The 24,947-nt window shown below is 39.4% G+C and overlaps 1 protein-coding gene across 1 annotated transcript; it reads right to left on the bottom strand.

Annotated features, from left to right (window-relative positions):
* Positions 1–517: 517 nt before the first annotated feature.
* On the bottom strand, positions 518–24,726 carry LOC126293344 (V-type proton ATPase subunit F 1). The gene is made up of 5 exons (XM_049986537.1): positions 24,488–24,726; positions 24,331–24,412; positions 16,963–17,045; positions 12,801–12,923; positions 518–1,047 (listed from the first exon to the last, which is right to left on the bottom strand). Exons 1-5 carry the CDS (start codon positions 24,539–24,541, stop codon positions 1,018–1,020), a joined length of 372 nt encoding a protein of 123 aa, XP_049842494.1. The 5' UTR covers positions 24,542–24,726; the 3' UTR covers positions 518–1,017.
* Positions 24,727–24,947: the final 221 nt, after the last annotated feature.

Raw genomic sequence — 24,947 nt, 5'->3', positions numbered from 1 at the left:
TAGTCAACAGGAGAGGATGAAAGGTATGTTTTCTGGTGCCTTTAAATAACCAGAACATATCAGCTAAGAGAAATAACCCTGGAAAAAAGAAAACTCTTGGTCCTCCTAGAAAAGGGGTAACCAGCTCTCAGAAAACACTCACTACTCCTAGTACCCCAAGATAGGTACCATAACAGGTTATTTCACATACTACCTGAAGAGGAGGAGAGGCCTTTGAGTGTAATCAGCACATAGCATATAACTGTGATAGTGATATACTTGCATATTACTTCATCTTTAACTTATGAAAGCCATCACAAAACCAGAAGATAATGTGGCAATGTCACTTCAGAAGTAATACCACAACGAGTTGTGATTTGTTGTCTTAATTTGTTGCAATCATCAAACGTACGATTTACATAATATTATGTAGGCTGCATAGGATGTCCAACAAATATCAATGATCATAATAATAATAATAATAATAATAATAATAATAATAATAATAATAACAATAATGTAAAAATAACTGCTTAGCTTCAGTAAACAAAGTATAAGAACTGTAGCTTTATATTTCTACATAAATGAACCATTCAACTTTAAATCATGTTCAACAAAGCATTCAAGAAGTGTTAACAAGATATTAACATATTTTGTGAATTGTTACTGTCTGCTACCTATAGAATTCCATATTGTGACACATGATACAATCAACTTATTTCCAAATCATACTATAATACTGTGGGTAGGAGAGTTACAACCCTTATCACAACACAGGTCCCAAGCTTTTCAATTTAAACAGTGTTTCTTTTTGTCGATCCCACAATAAATAATGTATTTACACAGGACTGTACAACAGTCACACTACAAGACTGGAATGTGTTTGATATTCTAATTAGCTATTTATCCAACACCATTTTCATTTGAGCCTTAAATATAGTATATGCTTAATTAATTTTAAGCAATACAAGGCAGATACATTTAATTACATAAGGTAAAATGTAAATTATTCCATCTGGCATCTGCAATGCAATGATTTTACTTGAAGTCATCTGGGTTGAACATTCCCTGCAAAGAAAAGGCATATGTTAATCAAGAAGTTGTGTAAAATAAGCTCAGTTTGGTAACTGAAAATTATAAAAACAAAAACAACAGTTTAGAAAAAGAAGACTCTCTGTTCAAAGTTTAAAACGCAGGGGTGATAGTAGTAATGCACAAATCAAAGATCTTTATAAACCAATGGTCACTAGCAGCACAATAGGGTTCATCACACAATCTATGAGCCATAACAGTAATTCCAAGTACAGTCATTCCTATTTTTTTTTAAATTTATCGTGACTAGACTGTGGCCTTCAGCTCCTATGATTGACAGAATCTATTGCAATTATTATTTTTTTTTAACCACATTCCTCAGTTTCTATGTGTGCTTGTGGTGCAGCTATTTATGCAACTGAACCTGAGACACTGTTATAAGGACAATAGCAAATAATACTGGCTCTGAGCACTATGAGACTTAACACCTGTGGTCATCAGTCCCCTAGAACTTAGAACTACTTAAACCTAACTAACCTAAGGACACCACACACATCCATACCAAAGGCAGGATTCGAACCTGCGACCGTAGCAGACACGCGGTTCCAGACTGAAGCGCCCAGAACCGCACAGCCACACTGGCCAGCGACAATAGCAAATAATAATAATAATAATAATAATAATAATAATGGTTGGAAAATGAGAATGTGTGTGTGTGTGTGTGTGATTTTTTTTTTCTGGCAAACAGGAATAAACAAGACACAGCATGACCATAAGAACCATTTCCATTGTTTAAATGACAATCTGACATTAGAGTACCAGTTCAATTGTTATTGCCCATCACATTCTACATAAATCAGAAATAAACTCTGTTTTCTGATTTTAATTGGCATGCAAGTGTCGACAAATCTAGTTTAAAAAAAAACGTTTGTAAAGGAGATGGCGGAGAAACGAAACAAACGTGTTGACCTTTGAACAAAAATTAGAATTAACTGAAAGATTTGAAAAGGGAGAAACTGCTGCAAGTGCTCATTATGGTGTTGAAATGCAGACTGTTTGGGACATCAAAATGAATATGCAGAAAATGCAGGATTTTGTCAGGAAATGCGATTCTAATTCTGGACCATCCACACGAAAAAGCATTAAGGGATTTACATTTGATGAGTTAAATGCTGCTCCTTTTCAACTTTTTAGCCAAAAACAAGAAGGTACCATTGTTTCATATATACCAAACAAGCTTTTTTCACGAAGCTCTAGGGGTCGAGGGCAAATTTAATGCCCCATCAGTATGGCTGACCAGATTCATATGACATCATGAGATTTGCAAGCTTACTGTGGAAGGAGAGTTCCTTAGTTCAGCTCATTCCTTCAAAGATGAGTTCCAAAAATTTGTAGACAGAGAGAATATCACCCTTACTAAATTGGAAATATCTACCAACAGTATCCTTGCTTTTAAAAGCGAAGTTCATGCTCCTGGATATACGCTGTCTAAAAAAGCATTACTATTTTGTGTACCCTTAAGCTTCTGGGAACCACAAAGTGAAACTAGTACTGACAGGGGGGGTGGGGGGGGGGGGGGAAGAGCACTCAATGATATCACAGCTAAGGATCTTCCTTTGGATTAAACAGTCATAAAGGAGCACAGATGGATAGTGAAATTTTTAAAAACTGGTTCTAAGCACATTTTGTATCCCAAGTTCGATGATCTCTAGAAGAGAACGAGCTGCTACAGAATGCAAGTCTACTGCTTGATAATGTCTCTTCACATCCTGATTAGATGATTCTCATATCTGACAGTGGTCTCATCACGAATACGTTCTTACCTCTTAACGTGTCTGCTATTATATGGCCAAAGGACCAAGGCATAGCTGAATCGATAACAGTAGTACCACAACTAACAACTCCGCACTGACAATGGCTCCAACTAGTTTTTAAGGTGTCAATGAGAGAAATTTGAATTAGTGTCTGAAGCTCAATGCATGTGAACCCAGCTTCTAGTATACAAGTGACATCGAAATTGTGAGAGCAAATGTGAATGTGCAGGCACCATACCATACTGCAATGTGTTGATATTCTTCTAGATTATGTGGGCTGGGGGGATTTTTGTACTGTGGGCTCACCGAACCACCCCCCCCCCCTCCCCCCCCCCCCCTTACGCATCCAAGTTAGAAAAGGCTTGGGTGTCCTAGGGTTATGTGAGATAAATTACTGAAAGAAAAATTCAAAATGCCATGTGAAAAATGTATACTACTCTCAGAACCAGAGCAACATCATGGACTACTTTAAGAAGTAAACTGGCTTGCACCTACGTGCAGATCTTGGATAAACTTTCAGACAAGGCTTGAGGGGAGTTAAAGAGAGTGAGAGGCAGACAAGCATGTGGAAGAGAGAATTATTTTGATAAGAAGGTGGGTACTAACAGAAGTTGAAAAGGAGTAAATCATTCCAATGTTGGTTCCCAATAAAGAAAAAACTATGGATGTACAGGTTTTAAGGATTTGTAACATTTATTATATTTAACTTACAATTATCAATAATAATCAAGTGAAAGAGCAATTTAACAGTTTTTCTTAAAGGTGTTCAATGTCAGAACCATCATCACACATCAAGTTGATAGGCGAGTTCTTCCAAAACCTTGATCTCTGTGTCTATACCAATTGTTGCAATGATGCTGTTTCGGAAGTCGGAGAGATCAGCTGGTAGCGGAGACATGTACAAATCGTCCTTTATAAACCCCCAAGTGCATGGGGTAAGAACATGTGTGAACATGAAGATCAAATAAAACGAGCTCTGTCATCCAGTGGTCGGGTACAATGTCATTTAACCAGTCACGTGCTGAGTTATGCCAGTGAGATGGCGCACCATTTTGCTGCCAAATAAAATTTTGTGTTCAACTTCTTCCAGTTGAGAAAGAGTCATAGTTCTAGAGCACCAAGATGAGAAACACCAGTTACAGTTAGTTCACTGAAAAAGTTGAGGAATCTCGTTGCAACTACACCATCTCGTGAGGATTTTCTGACCCACAGATACACACATTGTGTGTGTTCACATTTCCATTTAGGTGAAATGTCGAGTCACGACTCAAGACAACACGATCCAGAAAATCATCTCATGCAGAAAAATTTCATTTGTGAAGTTGGCACGTAAACCGAAGTCTGTAGGCTTTAGAGCTTATAACAACTGCGAACGACAAGGACAAACTGATTTCTTGGGAATACGCGTGATAGACTCTCACTCGTTCATGATTTTTTTTCATTCCTTCTTGGTCGTTCCATACTCTTCCCTTTGTGCATGGGTATACAAACAAATCTGAGGTGCTCTTTCATTTGATGTATTATTTATAACTGTAAGGTGAATGTAATAGATGCTACCAAGCCTTAAAACCCGTACATTCATTTTGAAACACCCTGTATTACGTAAGTCTGCAGACTTTGTTGCTATTATCATTGAAAGTAAAAGCTTCCGGTTTGTTAGGCCCAGTCACGTTCTTTTTCAATTTCTTATACACATGACATTTTAACCACCGAAGTTCTACTAAACACTCAGATATCGAACTTTCATAAGATGGTTTTAACATGAGATATATGTGGCTCGGTGGGTAAGTGTTATATTACAAATGCAAAGATCTGACGTCCAGACCTCAACTGGTCCAGGGATTTATTGCTTCTTTCACCTCTAACAAACAACTGTATCTGTGAAAAGCATCAAGCTGCACTGTGGCCTGGAGTTCAAAATACATTCTGGGACATTCTCTGTCTGGGTAAGTCACTGCAAATTACAAAGAAAAACAACGTATCACCTCTCATGAGCACCTTGCTTAGTAAAGCACTGGTGTCCAGACTGACCTTTTGATTGAGGATGGCCATTCATTTGTAAAGGTTAAGCTTAAACGACAAATGCCACCTCATAACAGGTAGCACGAAACCCATGCTGTGCGATAAACTTATAAAGTGGTTAGACTTACAGACCCCAACTGGCAAAGAGCTGATTACGAACATACTGAAGCTTAAACGTACCTTCGATGCCACCACTCATTTGGAGCTTCCAGCGAACATGGAAAACTTGAATCCTGCAAAAGTTTCCTGAAAGAAGAACTCAATCCCCTGAACAACTATTATCCACTACAGGAGATACCTAGTGCAGAGAACTCCAGATGGAAGATTTGGAAAGGTCTGAACTGCATCAGAGTGAGCACAGCACCAGTGAAAGCAGATCGTATCGAGTGCAGCCTTACAGGTGAATACGATGACAGATGTGATTGACGAATATCAGGGTACGGAACACCTCATGACCCGTCCCACTTGCCCCAGTAAATGCACCCTTGACAAATTATGCAGGGAAGCAAGGAAGCACTTGTGTAGTCCAATTATGGACCACAAAACATTTGACCTGAAGTTTACATTGTACATAGATAGAATGGTTTGCAGAAGTTTCTTAAGCTCACCAAAATCATAATTTTATTATCTCATTGCACAAGTCATTGGTTTAATGTACAGAAGACTCACCAATGTAAGTAATACATTAAGACATACAATGTGTAAAAAAAAAAAAAAAGTCTTAATTTACAACATTTGTAAAAGTTTATCACATTACTCTACAAAGAACGATTTATGACCTTTTAACGATTCTGTAACTGAATAGCCAAATTTTTGCACAAGGTTGACACGTTATTTTCTTTCAGCAAATCTAATTCCGTACTGTCAATGTTTTTACCTAAAATCTATTATAAATTTTCATAACCACATGCTGCGGAATGTGGTGTTCAGAGTTTTTAATGTGCAAGACAGTGAGACAAATTTATCTTTTTTCTAATATCATATATATGTTGAAAACTGCTTGCATAAAGATAAACAGTTCGTAAGTACAGAGGGGACAGAAGTGTGTCTTGCAATTGACTGTATACACTACCCCAATTACTTATTTTATATCTTTAAAGACATTGTTCGATATGACAACTGGCATGCAACAGTAAATTAACAACTGGAAGAGTAGAATGAACACCATTTTCATCTGGTTACTAAGGAGTGTACTCAGTAGAACAGACTGTACCTATTCTAAAACTACATATACAGCCACAGTGTGCAAACCAGTGTTCAATTCATGGCAGATTGTGCTTATGAGGGTGAGTCCAATTAAAACCTAAAATTTTTTAAAAAATTTATTTATTGTGCAGAAGTGATACAAAGCTGTATCACTTTTCAACATAATCTCCCCCACACTCAATGCAAGTTCTCCAGCACTTACAAAGTGCATAAATTCCTTTAGAAAAAAAATTCTTTTGGTAGTCCGCGCAACCACTCATGCACCGTGTGGCGTACCTCTTCGTCAGAACAGAACTTCTTTCTTCCCACTGTGTCTTTGAGTGGTCCAAACATATGGAAATCACTTGGAGCAAAGTCTGATGAGTATGGTGGATGAGGGAGTGGCTGGTGGAAGAGAACCCAGGTTTCGTCCCCAGTACCAATTCTTGCAAGGAAGTCATCACCCTCTCATTCAAAGCACCGAAGAAGCACTTCACAAGCATCAACAAGTCGTTCTCTCATTTCAGGAGTCAGCTGCCATGGCACCCATCTTGCAGACACTTTGTGAAACTGGAGCACATCATGCACAATGTGATGTGCTGACCCATGACTAATCTGTAAACATGCTGCAATGTCATTCAGTGTCACTCAGCGGTTTTCCTTCACTATGGCTTCAACTTCTGCAATGTTCTGTGGAGTCACAACTCGTTGTGCCTGGCCTGGATGAGGAGCGAACTTCCTACTCCATTCATAGAATTGCTGCTGTGACAAACATGCATCACCGTACTGAACCTTCATTCATCGATGAATTTCAATAGGTTTCACACCTTCACTATGCAAAAACCGAATAACAGAATGCTGTTCCTGGTGCAAGTCGAAAGTGGGGTGACCATCTTTATACTGAAACTGTGACTGTATGAGTGCATCTGTACTATGCTGCCACCTACAGGTCATTCTGCATGCTGTTTGTAGCCCACTTACCAACTTACAGGATAATGGCGCGAAATTTTGATTTGTTAATACAAATTTAAGGTTTTCATTTGACTCACCCTTGTAATATTAAAGTTTCCCCCTTTTCCCATTTGCACAAGAAGAATGACTGCTCAAGAGCTTGTGTGTGCAGCGCAATTTGTGTAATGTTTTTTCCAAGTCCTTACAGGAGGAATACACAAAACGCTGTAGTATATTCCTAGATACCTTACTTAACACTTTTCTTTTTTTTTAATTTGGTAGGTAGGCTTTTGCATGATACTCTTCAATAGTCTGTCAATTTGAATTTTTCAGCATTTCATTGACACTTCCACAGATCAACGAACCTGTCACCATTTATGTTGCTCTTCTTTGCAATACATGCAGGTACACAGCCTGACAAACAATGTGAACCACTCACAAGACACAAACAGATGTCCATGTAACATCATACATGTACACACCATCATCAGGTATTTAAATTGATTCCGGAATGTTGGACTCCTCTGTGACAGGTAAAATGCATTAGCATTTTTCACGTTTAGTGCTGTTACCGGACCCAGTAGGCTATTTAAGGGATGTGACAGCATCAGATGTCGAGTGATCACTGTGAAAGACACACAAAGGCCATGTACTAATGTGAGACAGCATTATCAGCACTCAACAGAGGTTGAAAAATGGCCCGATTGTGGGTCTCCATTTGGCGAGTTGCCCGCTGATCGATACTCTAAGGTCAGGGCAGGTATAATTATAAAGATTCTGGTTGGCCAAAAGGGAGGACTGCCATATCGTGCACCGAGCACATCTTAACCATTTTACAACTGAGCCTGCCATCCAAGAACGATTAACGGACTCCTTTCAACATTCTAAGTCATCCTGCAGCACTTGTTGGAGACTAGCAGTAGTTGGACAAGACAATCACAAGCCCACATGTAGGCTGCCGGTAGCAGCACAATACAAATGGCTGAGCTCGGAGTGATTCTGTGACTGGGAAGTAAGGACTGGTAACGAAGAGTGATACACTGTGTTTAACAAAGAATACCAGTTCTGCACTACCCTTGATGACCACTATCCAAGAGTATGGCAACAACCTGCAGAGGTGTCTCATTCATCAGTATTTTGGACAGGCATTATGGTGCAGTGAGCCACAGGGTACGACTTCAGATCACGGCTAGTACTGAATCGGGGAACTTGTATGACACGATTCTGTGTCACAGATATCCTGTGTTGTCACACATTCTCTCTCGTGCCACTTTTAGATGGGACAAAGCTCGTCCATACATACACATCTCTTTATGAACCATCAGTGTGATGCTGAGGGACTCCTTCAGCCAACTAGATTCCCATATCTGTCTCTGATAGAACACGTGTGGCACCAGTTTGGACATAAACAACATCGCAGTGCCAATATCCGGGATATCGAGGACCAGTTACGACAATTGTTGGCTGGCTTACCTCAGACAGGATACAACTACTTTATGATGCCCTTACCACCAAATTGGTACACACATCAAAGCCACAGGGAACAGTGTCATACTGATAAGAGGGCCCACACTGCCGTGTTTTCTGTAAATTTAATGTAATCTCTGATATAACATCACATACCATCTCAGCCCACAAAGTTTCATTTAATTTCCGCTTCCCCTTGTGGATGTTTCACTTTTTTTTAATCGTCGGAGTATGGAAGACATTAAAACAGTTATTTGGCAACAGGCTGGGTCCCCTCTCATGCTGGTGTTGAATGCCTTTCCCTTCCCCAATTGATCCCTTTTTCCTTCAAGAGGAGGAAACTGATACACTCATGCTCATAAATTAAGGATAATGCTGGTACATGGTGAAACAATGCTCTGGTAGGCAGTTTGTCAGTTTAATCACCTCTGGGTATAACCATGCGGTGCATTTGACCTGCGATTGTTGCACAGTGACGCTGGCAGCAGTCCACATATGCAGAGGTGTGTTGGCGCACGTCAGAGTATGGTGCAGCTAAGTGTGCAGATGTTTTCAGACATGCTAATGGTGACTGTATGCTGAAAATGACTCAAAGAACACACATTAATGGCGTTATGAGGGGTAGAATATTACGGTGACTGGATATTGGTCAAACACAGCAGGCCGTAGCATGGGCGTGTGCCACAAAGTGTGATCTCAAGATTATAGAAACGATTCCAGCAGACAGGAAACCTGTCCAGCTGCTACAGTATGGGATGTCCACAAGAAGAATAATATCTCACCATCAGTGCCCACAGTCTGCCACGGAGTACTGCAGGTATCCTTGCTCGGGACCTTACTGCAGCCACTGGAACAGTTGTCTCCAGACACACAGTCTACAGCCGACTGAACAGACATGCTTTATTCATCTGGAGACCTGCAAGGTGCATTCCACTGACCCCTGGTCACAGGAGAGCCCGTACAGCCTGGTGCCAAGAACACAGTACATGGTCATTGGAACAGTGGTCCAAGGTTATGTTCACGGACGAGTTCATGTATAGTCTGAACAGTGATTCTCGCTGGGTTTTCATCTGGCGTGAACGAGGAACCCGATACGAACCCCTCAATGTCCTTGAAAGGCACCTGTATGGAGGTCGTGGTTTGATGGTGTGGGGTGGGATTATGATTGGTGAATGTACACCCCTGCATGTCTTTGACAGAGGAACTGTAACAGGTCAGGTGTATCGGGACATCATTTTGCACCAGTATATCCACCTTCCTCCTGATGGATGGATGATAATGCACGGCCCCACTGAGCTGCCATCATGGAGGAGTACCTTGAAACAGAAGACATCAGGCAAATGGAGTGGCCTGCCTGTTCTCAAGACCTACACCCCACCGAGCACGTCTGGGATGCTCTCAGTCCTTGTATCGCTGCACGCCTTCAAACCCCTAGGACACCTCAGGCACTGGTGCAAGAAATGGAGGCTATACCCCAGCAGCTCCTCAACCCCTGATCCAGAGTATGCCAACCCATTGTGCGGCATGTGTACGTGTGCATGGTGATCATATCATGTATTGATGTCGAGGTAAATGCGCAGGAAACAGTGGCATTTTGTAGAACATGCGTTTCGGGACTGTTTTCTCAACTTATCACCAATACCGTGGACTTACCGATCTGTGTCGTGTGTGTTCCCTATGTACCTGTGCTATTAGTGCCAGTTTTGTGTCGTTCCACATTGTGTGGCACCACATTCTGCAATTATCCTTAATTTATGAGCATGAGTGCAGTTCCACAAGTTAGAATAATTTTTGGCATTTTTACACAGTGGTGGGAACAATCAAATGAAAACAATCGATTCAGACGGTTGTTGGAAAACAATCAACTCATTCGCTTGCAGATTTATGTCTCAGCTGACTTATTCATTCACTCTTGACTGAAACCAGTCTATGTACGGGAGCAACCAAATGGAAAACAAGTGAATCAGTCAGTTCTAGCTTTATATATCAGTTGGATTATTATACATTCATTTCTTCCAAGCGAAACCAGTCTGTGGGAGCAACCAAATGAAAACAGTTGGCACAATCCTTTGGTGATTTTCATACCATGTTTCAAGTGAAAAATGCCTCCGAGCATTGTGCACGTTCCACGTCAGCATCCTGTTGCTGCCAGGGCCAGGGTTGCAACCGGTGCAAGGAGGTGGCGTGGAGGCCAGTCACCACCAGTATAGGTCCCAGGAATGCTGTGTTGCACTCGCACTGGCAGCACCAGGAGGCGACTACGGTGGCAGCATCACATGCCTGCCCTAACGACCATCACCCTCATAGAAAAGAGTGATTTTTTTTTTTGTTTTTAGGGCGCTCAACTACTAAGGTCATTAGCGCCCAGACACTAACGTTTTTGCACTAATAGTGTAGAAAAACGCAAGGGGGCAACTTTAGAAAGTGCTTACAAAGACGCAGAGAAACAAAATAAAAGAGTTACATCTTTTGGATAGTCCATCAGTGTAATAAAATGAAGGACTTGAGCAGGTGCTCGAATGTCATCAGTTCCTGTAAGGTAGATGGCAGACATAGGACAAGACGAAAGTGATAAAACGGGGACAGGACAATAAAACATGGTGCACAGTCAATGGATGACCACAGGGGCACTGCATGGCGGGGTCACCGGACAACAGGTAGCGGTGGCTAAATCGGCAATGCCCAATCTGCAACCTGGCCAAAATGACCTCCTCTCACCAGGAAGGAGGACATCCAAGCTGTCTGGATCGGTTTGATGGCCCTAAGCTTATTTTCATGGAGAGAGGACCAAGCCTCATGCCACAATGATGAAACGTGCCAACAAAGAACCTCATTAACATCAGTTGATGGGACACAAAAGGAAGCTGTCCGATGGAGGAGGACAGCAGCCTTGGCTGCAAGCATCAGCAGCTTCGTTCCCAGGCACACCAACGTGGCCAGGAAAAATAAAGGACACAAGCGACTGTATCAGCTAGCGACTGAAGGGCCGTTGAATTTGTTGCACGAGAGAGTGGTCCGAGTACGGGTCACGGAGACACTGAATGGCACTCGAAGTATCAGAGCAGATGACATAGGGAGAATGACGAAGGCGGCCGGTATACTGAACAGCCTGATAGAGAGAAAAAAGCACTGCTGTAAAGCTTGAACACTGGGCAAGGAGCCGATATTGAAAGGCATCTTCGCCAATGACAAAGGCACACCCGACGCCAATAGTAGTCTTGGAGCCATCTGTGTAAATCTGACATTATTAGCGAGCCTTGAACGAAGTGCAACAAACCCCGAGCGGTATATCGAATCCGCGGTCCTCTCCTTTGGGAGCGAGCTGAGTTCAAGGTGAACGTGAACCTGAGCCTGGAGCCAAGGTGGTGTCGGGCTCTCACCCACTCGAAAAGTCTTAGGTAGGGTAAAATCAAGTTGCTGAAGCAGGCGACAAAAGCGAACTCCAGGAGGTAACAGGGCAGAGGCAGACAGCCCGTATTGGTGGTCGAGAGAGTCGCCAGAGAAGGAGAAATATGACGGGTGGTCGGGCACTGACATCAGTCAGCAGGCGTACCGACAAAGCAACATATCGCGCCGGTAGTTTAGCGGTAATTCGGCAGCTTCGGCATACAGACACTCAACAGGTCTGGTGTAGAATGCTCCAGTCACCAGATGAAACACCCGATTGTGGATAGAGTTTAGATGGCGTAAGATGGATGGCTGGGCAAAAGAGTAGACAAAGCTCCCATAATCCAGCTTTGATCAGGAACAGCACCATTCAATCTGCTCCCCAAGAGTGAAAAAGTATGGGAGTGAAAAATCACTCAATCCAGAGACTGAGTGAAAACATTAATCTAGCTGGTGAAACTGAAGATATTTGTGTTGGTCAGTTGTCTCACATTGGATGAAACCGCTCAAACCAGACAAGTGTGTGAAAACATTTCTATAGTTGACATGGCCACAGAGATTCTCTCATTCGGTTCTTTCATTCGAGTGAAAAAACCAACTGAAGGAAAAAGAAACAATTAACTGGGCAGTCAGTTGTCAGTTATCCCAAATCCCATCACTACTTTTATGTGTATTTATCGGGAGCTGTAAAAATTTTGTGTCTTGGGGTAACTATCTCATAATTTTAGAAGAATACTAAAAGACATATTGCATGCTAAAACACTAATGACTGAAATTGTATTAATATTGTAATTAATACTTCACAAACGAGTTATTAATTATGAACAGACAAAAAAATAATATGGAAACTGTTAGCAGCTAAGGTAATCATTTAAAATACCTACACAAGTTGAACAGTTATGTGGATAAATAAACACACAGTGAAACTTCAAGAAAGTTGCCACTCTTAAAACTTTGGCTTACCCTCGCCCTTCGCAATATCGAGTCTTTGGTGGCATCGTAAGGATGATCCTTGGATGGTATCTCGAGAACAGCTGGAACGGGCTGCGAGTGGCTGTCAATTACGTGTCGAATCATCTCGGCAATCTGGAGAATGTACGTAAATGGTCTCAGATTGCACTTTACAGTGTTGTGGCTAAGTGCGAGTGAAGGTTAGTTGGAAAAAAAGGACTGGAGAGGGGGAGGGTAAATTACATGAAAAAGCTTAAAACCTACATAAATTTGAGGCAGTCCTGTAGATATTAACGTATCATTTACTTTTCAATGTATCCTATTAAGTTATTTTTTGCAGAAAGACGACACATATGACAAACAGCAAGTGCCAGCATACAACAGATGACCAAATTCAGATGTTATCAATAGTGAAATACCAACCAACAGTGGGTTAGCAGGCAGCACTAACTCTGTCCCTCTGGGAGAGAGCACAATTTCAATCAATTTTATGCTTATCTCTATCTCTAAGGTCACTTGCTCGTTTAATCTCAACAGCATCTTTGTTAACAGCTCAACAGTAACTGTAAATAAGTGCCAAAATATCTATTGTTACATTGCATCAGATGAGTGACACTGAGGCAAAGTTCTATAATCACAGTTGCCATGCACAGCAATCTCTCACTGCACTCGTACCTCAAAAATAATGAGGTGGTCTGAGTCTTAATTCATTCACTCATTTACTTTGTTTGAATATGACTGGTTTGATGTATCTCACCACAGTTTCCCTCTCTTCAGCCCAGAGTACAAGTGAAACACTTACATTTACACCCAACATTGTTCAATAGAAGTTGGACATTTGATGAAAAAAATCTGCTGCCTTATCCGACTCTCTCTCTCTCTCTCTCTCTCTCTCTCTCTCTCTCTCTCTCTCTATGCAATGTACTACATCAAAAATAAAGACACGGCTTTGATAAAAGCTGCTGCTTTCTCAGCTATGTTTATTTAACAGCTGAAATTTCCTGCCAGCTTAAAACTTTGTGCCATACTGAGATGCAAACCTGTGACCTTTGCCTTTTACAGGCAAGTGCTCTGCTGATTGAGCTATCCAAGCACAGCTCCCAACCTGTCCTCAAAGCTTTACTTCCACTGGTACCTTATCCTTATCTCCTACCTTACAAACTTTGAAATTCAATTCTGGGAACCCCCTCCCACCCCACCCCCAAACACAAACACACCCTCCCCTACATTGTTGCTCAGCCACGTGTCTACAATAGCCTTTGTTTCAAGATTGCTAGTCCCACAAGGTATGTAGAAAATCATGGAAAAGTTTGGGAGGTATGATATGAGGTACTGGCTGATAATGTCGGCATGCTTGAATAGCTAAGTCTCCAGAGCATTTACTGCTAAGGTCAAAGGTCGCAGGTTCAGTCCAGTCCAACACACATTTTTAATCTCCCATTAAGTTTCAAATCAGTGCACACTCCCCTACAGTGTGAAAATTCATTCTGGAAACTTAATAGCTGCTCTAGGAAAGCTGTAGAACTGTGAAGAAACTAATTAAAGACATTAATTTGATACCACACGTAACTGATGGTGATGCAAGTACATCTTGTAAGTTAGAGACTAACATGAATATTATATGGCCGATACCTTGAGAAGCTCCTTTGGGCTGAAATAAAAACTCCTACAGGTTATATCATGTAACTAAAGAATTTTCTGTGTCACTGTGGCTCTGCTCCGCACCACTTCATGCAGTTCATTTACACTTATTTTTCTTTCTTTTATTAAAAATACGGTACAATCAATAGGTTCTTGCAGTCTGAGTGACTAAATTTTAATAACTCAGTTCAAAGCAGCTTTTTGCAACAGTTTGACCATTAACCCCTTGTTTGCAATACCTGCTATTATGCTTTTATATTAACTCCACCATAGTTACAATGTGGAGATATTTTGTTAAATGTTCTTGAAATTAAGAACACTAACTGGTGCAAAAATAAGCCATCCACTTTCATTGCATCCGAGTAAGACTAGTTATTTCTGAGAAATATACATTTTCAATACTAGCTGCAAATGAACAGCTTCATTTGGGCCTTTTTTCCATTTGTTTTAGAACTGGAAAAAAGAGTGTAATTTATCATTTTACCTGCATAGTATTTAACTTATGCAAATTATGTTATTATGAACTACAGTTGGTATTTTGCTTTGGGGACAAAGACTAATAGTTTTGTGAACTGCCAAGCACAAGAACACACACTGTACAGTTGTTTGTGCGAGAAACACAATTCTTATTCTCATAAATTCATTCCACAACATTGGTATGATGGCGCTTGTCCTTTATTGATAGTCAAACTGTATGTTAACTTTATCATAAAATGGAGCCGTTTACAGCTAAACAGTACAAAAACTGACTTGCCTTTTTCTTTTACAGTTAATAATGCCACTTTACGCTCTTTTTTGCAAGACTTTTTGTGAGGGCATACTGTTGGAAAGTTTAAGATTTTGTCTTGATCCACCATTATATCCATGGATTTAAATATCCCCTCCACCCTTCCCCTCATTCTCATAATATGTATTCACTGAATTTACTGTTGAAGTGCATAAATTTTCTGTCACTAAAACTGTTTGTTCACACAATCTCACTGTGTACATGGTTCCACTCTATATATCAATGCACTTTCTCAATGAGTTGCTCCTGTGTCTTGACCACACTGCACAACTCATCATTTAAGACAAATTAGACAAATCCCCCCATTCTCTCTCTCTCTCTCTCTCTCTCTCTCTCTCTCTCTCTCTCTCTCTCTCTCTCTCTCTCTCTCTCTCTCTCTATCTCTCTCCATCTGCAACAACTTCATGCTGTGGGCTCCCCATCACCAATTGTCCTCCCTACAGTCTCAACTTGGTGCCATCTGAGTTTCACCTGTTTCTCAAACTTATAGAACAGTTTCAAGGACTTCATTTTCATAGAGATGAAATGGCTCCAGTACGGGTCAAACATTCTACAGTGACAGTACCAACAAACTGGTCTCTCATTGGCAGAAATATGTAATTGGGATGACAAAGGTGAGAAATAAATATGTACAACGTTAATAAAGTTTGTTTTATTTAAAAACCTTTAAGAGTTTTCATGTACAGGAGAGTCAGAAACAGTCTGCGAAGGTTGTACGGATGTTGCTGGAGAGGTTTTTGCTGAGAAACAATTGCTAAGAAAAAAAATCCTGCATGTTCCACCATTTCTGAGTTAATTAGCATTGATGTTAGCCAATTAGGCCATTGCACACACAAATTCAAGTGGCCCTCCAGAGATGGTTTCACCAAATATGTTCTTCATTTGGTTTCCTACAACTGAACAAGACAGCAATACAAGAAATGGTCATGGAGTGGCACCAAGTTGAGACTGTATGGAGGACAATTGGTGACAAGGACCAAGGGCATGAACCAGAACCAAAAGCTGGAAGCCTTGTGCACTGTCATCTACGCAATGAGAACAACAGACATTAAATGTATCTAGTGGCTTGTTTGAAATGGCATGTGCAATGGCCCAAATGGCTGATTTCACAGCTAATCAATTTGGAAAAGACACAACATACAGTATTTTTTTTTCCTTAACAATTATTTCTGAGCATAACCTACACTACAACACCTTTAAAAGCTTTTCAGACTGTTTCTGACCACCCTGTTATTGATTTGTTTCTCAAGCTCATAATTTATCTGAAATCAGATCATTACCATACATGAAAAAGTGGCTGAAAACTATAAAGAGGTAGTTATACTGTCAAACAACAGCAATAGCCGAAAACTGAGATAAGATTGTTTTTTCCATTGTCCACGTAACAGTGAAACATAGCCGAACAATATTTAAAGTGAAAGCCACTGTGCCACATTCACTTGTGCACACTGGTGTGATTACATCTAGTCACTAGCTAACAAGCTGGCCAAGGAGAAAATCTTATTCAGATTAATCACTATGTAGTCCATTTGTTTAGGAGGATTGATACTCATAGCTCTTGTAATACTCTTTCTTACTAATGATAGTATTATGATGAAAGGAAGAGGCTGCTGCTCACCATATAGAGGAAACACTGAATCACAAACAAACATAACAGAAGAACTGCTTAACATGACCAATAAAGACATTTTGTGTTAAGCCCCTACAATTGCACCAAACCCAGTTTAAATAAATGGCAGTACTTACATTCTGGTTAATCAGTATGATGTCAATATCATCTCTCTTCACAAATCTCTTGAAGCATTCCTCTATTTCACCAACACTGGTGTCTGTGAACAACAAACACCACATTAAGTAACATGTTACAAATACTTTTTACTACACAGTAAATCTTACAAAAGTGACTACAGAAAAGGAGGAGAAAAGTATCAAGTAAAGATTTTTCAACCGAAGGCATTATACAGGGTGTTGAACAGTTCAATGCACAAAACGAAATATTAAGCAGCACCAACAACAAATATATTTTGTTAAGGAAGCAGGTGCCAGAAGTGCACATGGAGTGAGTTCAACATGCACATAAACAGTGACTCAAAAAAGTACCTTCTTTAATTATCGAACATCGAAGTCTGTTTGAGTTGTATAGTGTTGCGGCATCATGACATTCAAAGTGAGTCAGTAAATGGCATATAATGCTGTAGCACATGCTCGACAGTTTCAGTATGCAACACTGAACACTGCATTTAAAGAGCATTGCAAGACGAACGTTGTTTAACAGTGAAGCTGAAGGCAACAGTCAAAGAGCTTGGCGAATTAACCACATGAACATGTTCACATTATCACACCTTTACAGACATCCACAATCAACTGAGCAATATGGGCATACTGGTGATATGCAGGTCAAATGCAAGCACAAAACGGACAGTGCGTACACCAATGTTTGAGGAAGACACATTATTGTGTGTTGAGGACAGGCTCAAGGCATGAACATGTGCTATTGCTGCAAACTTCGGTGTTCAGCACGGTTTAGTATAGGGTGTGTTGCATTAAAAGGTGCTTAGTCCTTTACGTTCTACGAGAGTACTGGCCATGGGAACAGATGTCTATCTCCCCCCCCCCCCCCCCCCCCCCTCAGCTCAGCTCGAGTTTGTATGCCGATTTCTGCAACAGGCTACAAGTTTGTACACAAATTTCTGCATCAAGCTAACAAACACCTTCAGTTTTCTACAGATGAAAGTCAATTTACATGCATGCAGGTATGGGTAGATAAAAACCCACGTAAGTTATGTGAGGCCATCGGAAACACCAGTATTGTGGGTGACTACTTGCTTGGGTCCTACATGTTGTCTTCTTGACTGGTGGCCAATAGAGAATGTTCTAGCAAGAGCAACTGCTGATGTTACCCCTATGTGTCAGTGAGAGGATGTGGTTCCAGCACGACGATGATCAGGCACACTTTGCAAAACAGTACACGCAGCACTGACCACTTACGGGCTAGGGAGGACCAGTACATTGATGTGCAAGATCCCTGACCTCACCCTATTCCCCTGTGGACCCACAGGTGTTACTTGCAAGAACTCTCAAAGCGGCCCCACGTGTAAAAAACATGTAACATACGGAAATAAGGAAGCGTCCAATCCCACCCGTCTGCTTTGACCCATGACACAAATATGGCTGAAACGACCATAAATCAGAATTCCAATATGGCACATATAAAGTCAGTACGTACACATTATGAGGTCGAAAATTCATCGAGAAACAAACACACACACTTTCCACAAAAGCGTAATGACACTAACTCTCGTTAACAAGAAACAGGGTGTTTTTGGGTGGGGGCAAACTAAATATAAACAAATTTAGACACCCACCCCCATTCAAAACCACACAAAATGACAAAAAAAAAAACTGACATCACAAAACTCCCCAAATACCACTAAACACAATATCATCTGGAATCGGACACTTCCCTTGACCTATATAGCCCAACAGCAGCTCCCGATCCCATAGATTAGGGTCAAACACTTCCCTTGGCCTATATAGCTCAAAAACATCTCCCGATATCGACATACACAGCCACACATTGGGATCAAACACTTCCCTTGACCTGCGCACTGTTAATTTTATCCGTCATATCCATTCCTGAACAAAAACAACAGCCAATTAATTTTACTAAAATTACCACACGATGTACAGCAAACAACACTAAATTAACTTTCACACAAAATCGTTTGCTCACTGAAATGAATTCCACGACAAAACACAGCTGACACTCTCTAACAATTCTGGATAATGAGCAAAGGCAAACTGAGCCCATTACACCACACAAATGAAAACCCTGAACATACCACCAGAGAGCACAACAAATCACAACATGACGACATGTACAAACACGCCACACTCGCAAACCAAACTCCGCGCCGCCATGACGTTACACACGACAACACCCTTATGTCACGGGTCAAAGCCGACGCGTGGGATCGGACGCTTCTGTTGACCTTAACATACTTCGCATCAAACACAGGACATCCTGCTGCATCGATATTGGTCCCGCACTTAAGTTAATGGCATTCATTTCAAGCATTTACTGTAAGACTGATCAGAATAATAAAGAACTAGAACACATTTAACATTGTTTTATTCCCAGTCACAGTCGACAACCTCCTGGACACTCCATACTCAATATGCAGTTCTGGCACCTGGTTGCTAAATGAAATATATGTCTTGACATCTCCGTTGTATCTATAAGTTTGGGTATTGAATTTTTCAACACCTTGTATTAAGATTCTGTGGCGGAATTTTAGTTTCCACCTAAGTATTTCTACAAACATATCTTCAATGTTAGCTCCACAGCTTTCCTGGCAGATAAGACTGAACCATTCTGTTCTGAGGAAATGAAAATTGACTCTTACAGGATTACATATTTATGAAATCAAATAAATAATTCAAAGTATTAAACAATTATGAAACCAGAAGTATGCACGATTTTCATACAGAAATGCCTACCAAGATTCATCAGAAAAGTGTATTAACCTAAAATAATCTTCAATGAATTGCCTGCGAAAATACAAACATAAATACATTAAGTTTATTTAAGAATGAGCTGGGGAATATACTAATATCTAATACAGTACGGAAGAGCCATAAATGATTCACCTTGAATGAGATGTCTTAATTTGTTCTGTAATATATGTTTTACTATGTTTTTCATATAATAAATGTTTCTGCCGCTTCGCTGTTTCTGGGCAGCTGCACACCTGTCAAGCCATCAGAGCATGTCAAAGAGCAATAATGATTGCACAAGTGAAATGAACTGTGTGAAATGGTCTGAGTGCAGTGGTCTCTGCCTAGCATTTGAATACTTCTTTCCTCACAAATGCTACACTTTTCACTGTAGACAATAATGTGTTGTAAAAATATTCATCTTCCATTTAATAAATAATATAGGTTTTTTTAAGTTTTCTGTAAAATCAACACACTTTAAATAAAAATTTTACCTCACCCTCTTAGATTTTGCTAAAAGCTGGTATACTTATACTGGGTGCTGAAACTAAAAAAAATACCAAATTTCAATTTTTTACCTCAAACCACTCCTGAAATACGGTCATGTAAACTTTTCAAAAACTGGCCAAAAATGTGTGAATGGACTTCTCTTAAATTGCCCTAGGAGCTGCCCTAATTGAGCTAGAGAACTGGGAAAGGTGTCATTTTGCACCATTTTTCATGCTCTTTCTATTGGTCGACAAAAAAACATAGCTTCTAATTAATAATCTTTTTCAAAATGGTAATTAATATTTTGATTTAATTATTTTACAAAAAGTACATAATTGAAAATTTTCAAAATATTTCCATAACTACTTCGTACTGTTGTAAATCACATGGCAAAATATAAATGTTGGATGATGATTGGTTCATTGTTAAAATAAACTATTCCGGACTCTTATTTTTCACTAATGACCATAGTTTGACCAAACTGACCTTTAAAAAGTAGTATGTCAGTGGAGGACCGTATACATAGGGCTTGATGTCTGTACAGTAATTCAGAGACTGGAGCCATTGTTGAGATGATGTAGTCTGCATTGTTACCTTCTAAGGCCTACAGCATTATTGTGCACTGTGGTTTTAGTGCAAATCAATTGTTACCTCTGTGTTGACCTGCCTGTATATATTATATTTAATAGTTCATTTTCAAGTAAATCTATACATTGAAGGGCAGTTTATAAGTGGTTTTTGCATAAATATGGAACAAAGTAAAAAGTGCAGTGCTGTAAGAGTGCAGTGTTGTAAACCAATGAAGAAGTCAAATCATTTTATTCGAGACAGAAAAAAACTGAGAAATGTCACAACATGGATGCCCAAATTATTTCCTCAAATACCAAGTGGTGCCAAGATTTGTGATAAATGTAGAAAAGATGTAACCAAATTCAAAAATACACCATGAGCCCATGAGTGATGAAAGTGTTGAAGAAGAATCTTCTGGATCAGAGATAATCATCAAAGACCAAGAGCCTGACTTCACTCCAACTTCAGTAGCTGTTAAAACATTTAACACAACACTTCAAGAACTAGGTGAGTCCCCAATTGACAGGAGAAAAACATCTAGGCATAACGCCAAATCAAAAGTGAAGAAAATCTCATCAATGACACGTAAACTTTTTGTTGCCCCTGAAACTTCTTCGTCAGATACTAATACTGATGAATCCATTCTTGAAAATCTTAAAAGAAACTTTAAAAATTCTATAAGTAGAGCAAAAAAACTAATGATGCTTACAAGTTTACCTGAAAAGTGGAATGTCAGGAAAATAGTGAGGGAATTTAATGCTCCTAATTACATTGTTCAGCAGTCCAAAAAAATTTTGAAAGAGAGGATTCCTGGAACGCCCAAACCCAAACCCAAAACCAGGGAAGTGATTACCAACAGAAACTGTCGAAACTGTACATTCATTTTATGAAAATGATGAAGTTAGCAGGGCAATGCCAGGTATTAAAGATTGTGTGACAATTACAGAAACAAGTGGAAATAAAACGAAAATATCAAAAAGACTTATTTTGTGTAACCTTAAAGAAGCTTACAAGCATTTTAAAGACAAGTTTCCTAACATAAAAATAGGTTTCTCTAAATTTCCTGAGTCGAGACCAAAACATTGTGTATTAGCTGACCTAAGAGGCACACACACAGTCTGCATGTGCACAACTCACCAAAACATTAAAAAATGATAGAAAATGCCAAACGAAATACAGTAACAAACAGCAGCTTAAACAATTATAAGCAATGCATTGCAAAAATGCTTTGCAACCCATCATCAGTTGATTGCAACATGGGAAACTGTGAATACTGCCCAGGAGAAACTGTCATACGTAAAATTTTAAAAAGGCTATTTTCATGAAAACTTAATTGAACAAGTTCAGTTCAGACAGTGGATGTCAGTTGACTGATGTAATGTGGAAATTGTTCAGAAAACTTCTGAAGAATTCATAGATTTATTTTGTAGTAAGATGTAGACTTTGATTCGGCATGACTTCATTGCTAAGCAGCAACGAACATTCCATAACTTCACAAGAGAAAACCTTATGGAATCTGACTTTGTTGTCATATGTGATTTTTCAGAAAATTATAGTATAGTTCTAAAGGATGAAGCTCAGAGTTTCCACTGGACAAGACAACAGATTACCATTCATCCTTTTGTTATATATTACAAACAGGAAGACAAAATTGAGCATATGAGCTGTGTCATTGTTTTTGATTGCCTGGAGCACAATACAACTGCAGTTTACACCTTACAAAAGAAGCTAATTTCATATCTAACAAATAAATTTCAAAAGAATACAAAACAGATATACTATTATTCTGACGATTCTGCCGCTCAGTATAAAAATAAGAAAAACTTCCTGAACCTTTGCCTTCATGAGGAAGACTTCAAAACAAAAGCTGAGTGGCACTTTTCAGCCACAGCACATGGGAAAGGGCCTTGTGATGGAGTAGGGGGTTCAGTAAAGAGACTGGCAGCTTGTGCAAGTTTGCAAAGGCCAAACCAAAATCAGATCCAAACCACATGAGATCTATTTGAGTGGGCAGTAGATAATATTACAAATGTTGATTTTGCATATCCCACTCAAGAAGACTACACTGCTTCAGAACATGACATCTACAGACACGCCACACTCACAAACCAAACTCCGCGCCATCATGACGTCACACACAACACCCTTACGCCACGGGTCAAATCCGACGCATGGGATGGGACACTTCTGTCAACCCGACAATTTATTGGGAAACTGCTTTCAACTCAAAACTTAATTTTTGTCTCAGGTTAGTGTTAATGTATATTTTATAGAAAGTTGTTTTAAAATTATTGTTAGTACCTGTTGTGTTAAATTTAGCTATGTACAGATACTTGTTACTCAAAAACAAGCATTACATATTTAATTTGTTTAATTGTTCCATTTCAAAAATAATGGACCAGAACTATTATGTAAATACTTGTACTTATTCATACTTTATTTCAGTTTTTAGTTAAATGCTCAATTTCTTGTTTTTGTTATATCGGTTAATAAGCTGTTAGTGAAGTTGTATGAAATTAAAATAAGCAATCAACTTAATTATAAAATATGCTGATTAATTTTGGTTTAATAGGGTGATGTTTCGGTATTTCTAATACTTTTCTACTTATCTTTCAGAATATTTTAAAGAAATTCCTGTTTGTTAAAGGTCAATTTGGTCAAACTAGGGCCGTTAGTGAAAAACAAGAGTCCGGAATAATTTTTTTTAACAATGATCCCATCATCATCCTCCCAGATTTATATTTTGCCATGTGATTTACAATAGTATGAAGTAGTTATGGAAATATTTTGAAAATTTTCAATGATGTACTTTTTGTAAAAGAAAAAATAATATTAAATCAAAATATTAATTAGTATTTTGAAAAAGGTTATTAATTAGAAGCTATGTTTTGTTGTATATCGCTGGAAAGAGCATGAAAAATGCTGCAAAATGACCCCTTTCCCAGTTCTCTAGCTCAATTAGGGCAGCTCCTAGGACAATTTTTAAAAAGTCCGTTCACACATTTTTGAAAAGTTTACATAGCCATATTTCAGGAATGGTTTGAGATAAAAAATTGGAATTTGATATTTTTCTTAGTCTCAGTGCCCACTATAAGTGGCCAACTTTCAGAGGGTGAGATAAAATAGGTATGTTGATTTGACATGGAACGACTCCCATCACAAAAATCTCCATAGATGATGCGTTTTCAATAACCACAAGTGGTGCAAAATCGAATACTTTTTTTGTTAGAAATAGGGGTGAATAATGTAAAGATAACAATCTCACTAGTTTGAAACCCATGCATTTTGGTCTGTAAAATAGCACACTGGACATGAAGGGGAGAGGAGCTGTATATCTTACACGCTTCATTTCAATGTTGTAGAATGGATTATTTATATTGTTGCTACAGTAATACATTATGACGAAAAAATGCAGTAGTTGTATCTTTATACCGGTAACGTGATCTAATCACATACCACACTGACAACAGGGTACTACTCAGCCAATGCAATGGAATACGAACTCTTATTTAATAAACTATGGGATATTATTACCATTTATTTGAAGAATTTACGTACTTTTGTCTACCACCATGAAGTTAGGATGTCTGCTTTTATTTACTTCTCCAACTCCTCCGAGAAGAAAGCCAACGCAAGTGTCCTAAAAACGAAAAACAGTAACAACAACAGATGTAAAAAAAATATGCGAAACATCCAGCCAGGTCAGAAAACGTACCTCATCTCCAATGACTGAGACGAGTTTTCCTTTGTAGGCTGAATGTAATGCCATTTTACACAAGCTGTTCACGTAAACCGTACAACACTTAAATCACGCCCCCAAGTCAGCTGATCAAGCAGAGGTTATCACTGACTCAAAGACTGCAATAAACCACGGCCCCCTATATTAATTTACGAGGCCATTGATTGAGATACTTCGTAACTGGAAGCTACTTGTCTCTCCTTCGATCCAGAAACACTATGAATGAATTTTAGCGCAGTTTTCTTACCAACACAGCTAAATTTTATTCACAACGTTTCTCTCTGTTAGACGTGAGATGCATCGATTCCGTTTTTACATCGATACTCTGACACCTTGGTGTGAACATGATGTAACTTCGTGAAATTAAGTAAAGCATAAGTAAGTTGTTCTTGTGTAACTTAGACCCCAATACACTATAGGAGCGTTTTACACTAGT

The sequence above is a fragment of the Schistocerca gregaria genome, chromosome 10 (genome assembly GCF_023897955.1).
Source record: "Schistocerca gregaria isolate iqSchGreg1 chromosome 10, iqSchGreg1.2, whole genome shotgun sequence".
In the NCBI taxonomy this organism is placed as follows: domain Eukaryota; kingdom Metazoa; phylum Arthropoda; class Insecta; order Orthoptera; family Acrididae; genus Schistocerca; species Schistocerca gregaria.
Note: the sequence above shows the minus strand (reverse complement) of the source record. Positions and strands in the feature narration are given on the sequence as shown.

Coding starts and splice junctions, on each gene's coding strand:
- LOC126293344 (XM_049986537.1), bottom strand. CDS start 24,541: ATGGCATTACATTCAGCCTACAAAGGAAAACTCGTCTCAGTCATTGGA. Junction 24,413..24,487: donor TCTCAGTCATTGGAGATGAG/GTACGTTTTCTG, acceptor TTTCGTTTTTAG/GACACTTGCGTTGGCTTTCT. Junction 1,048..12,800: donor CGATATTGCGAAGGGCGAGG/GTAAGCCAAAGT, acceptor TTTTCTTTGCAG/GGAATGTTCAACCCAGATGA.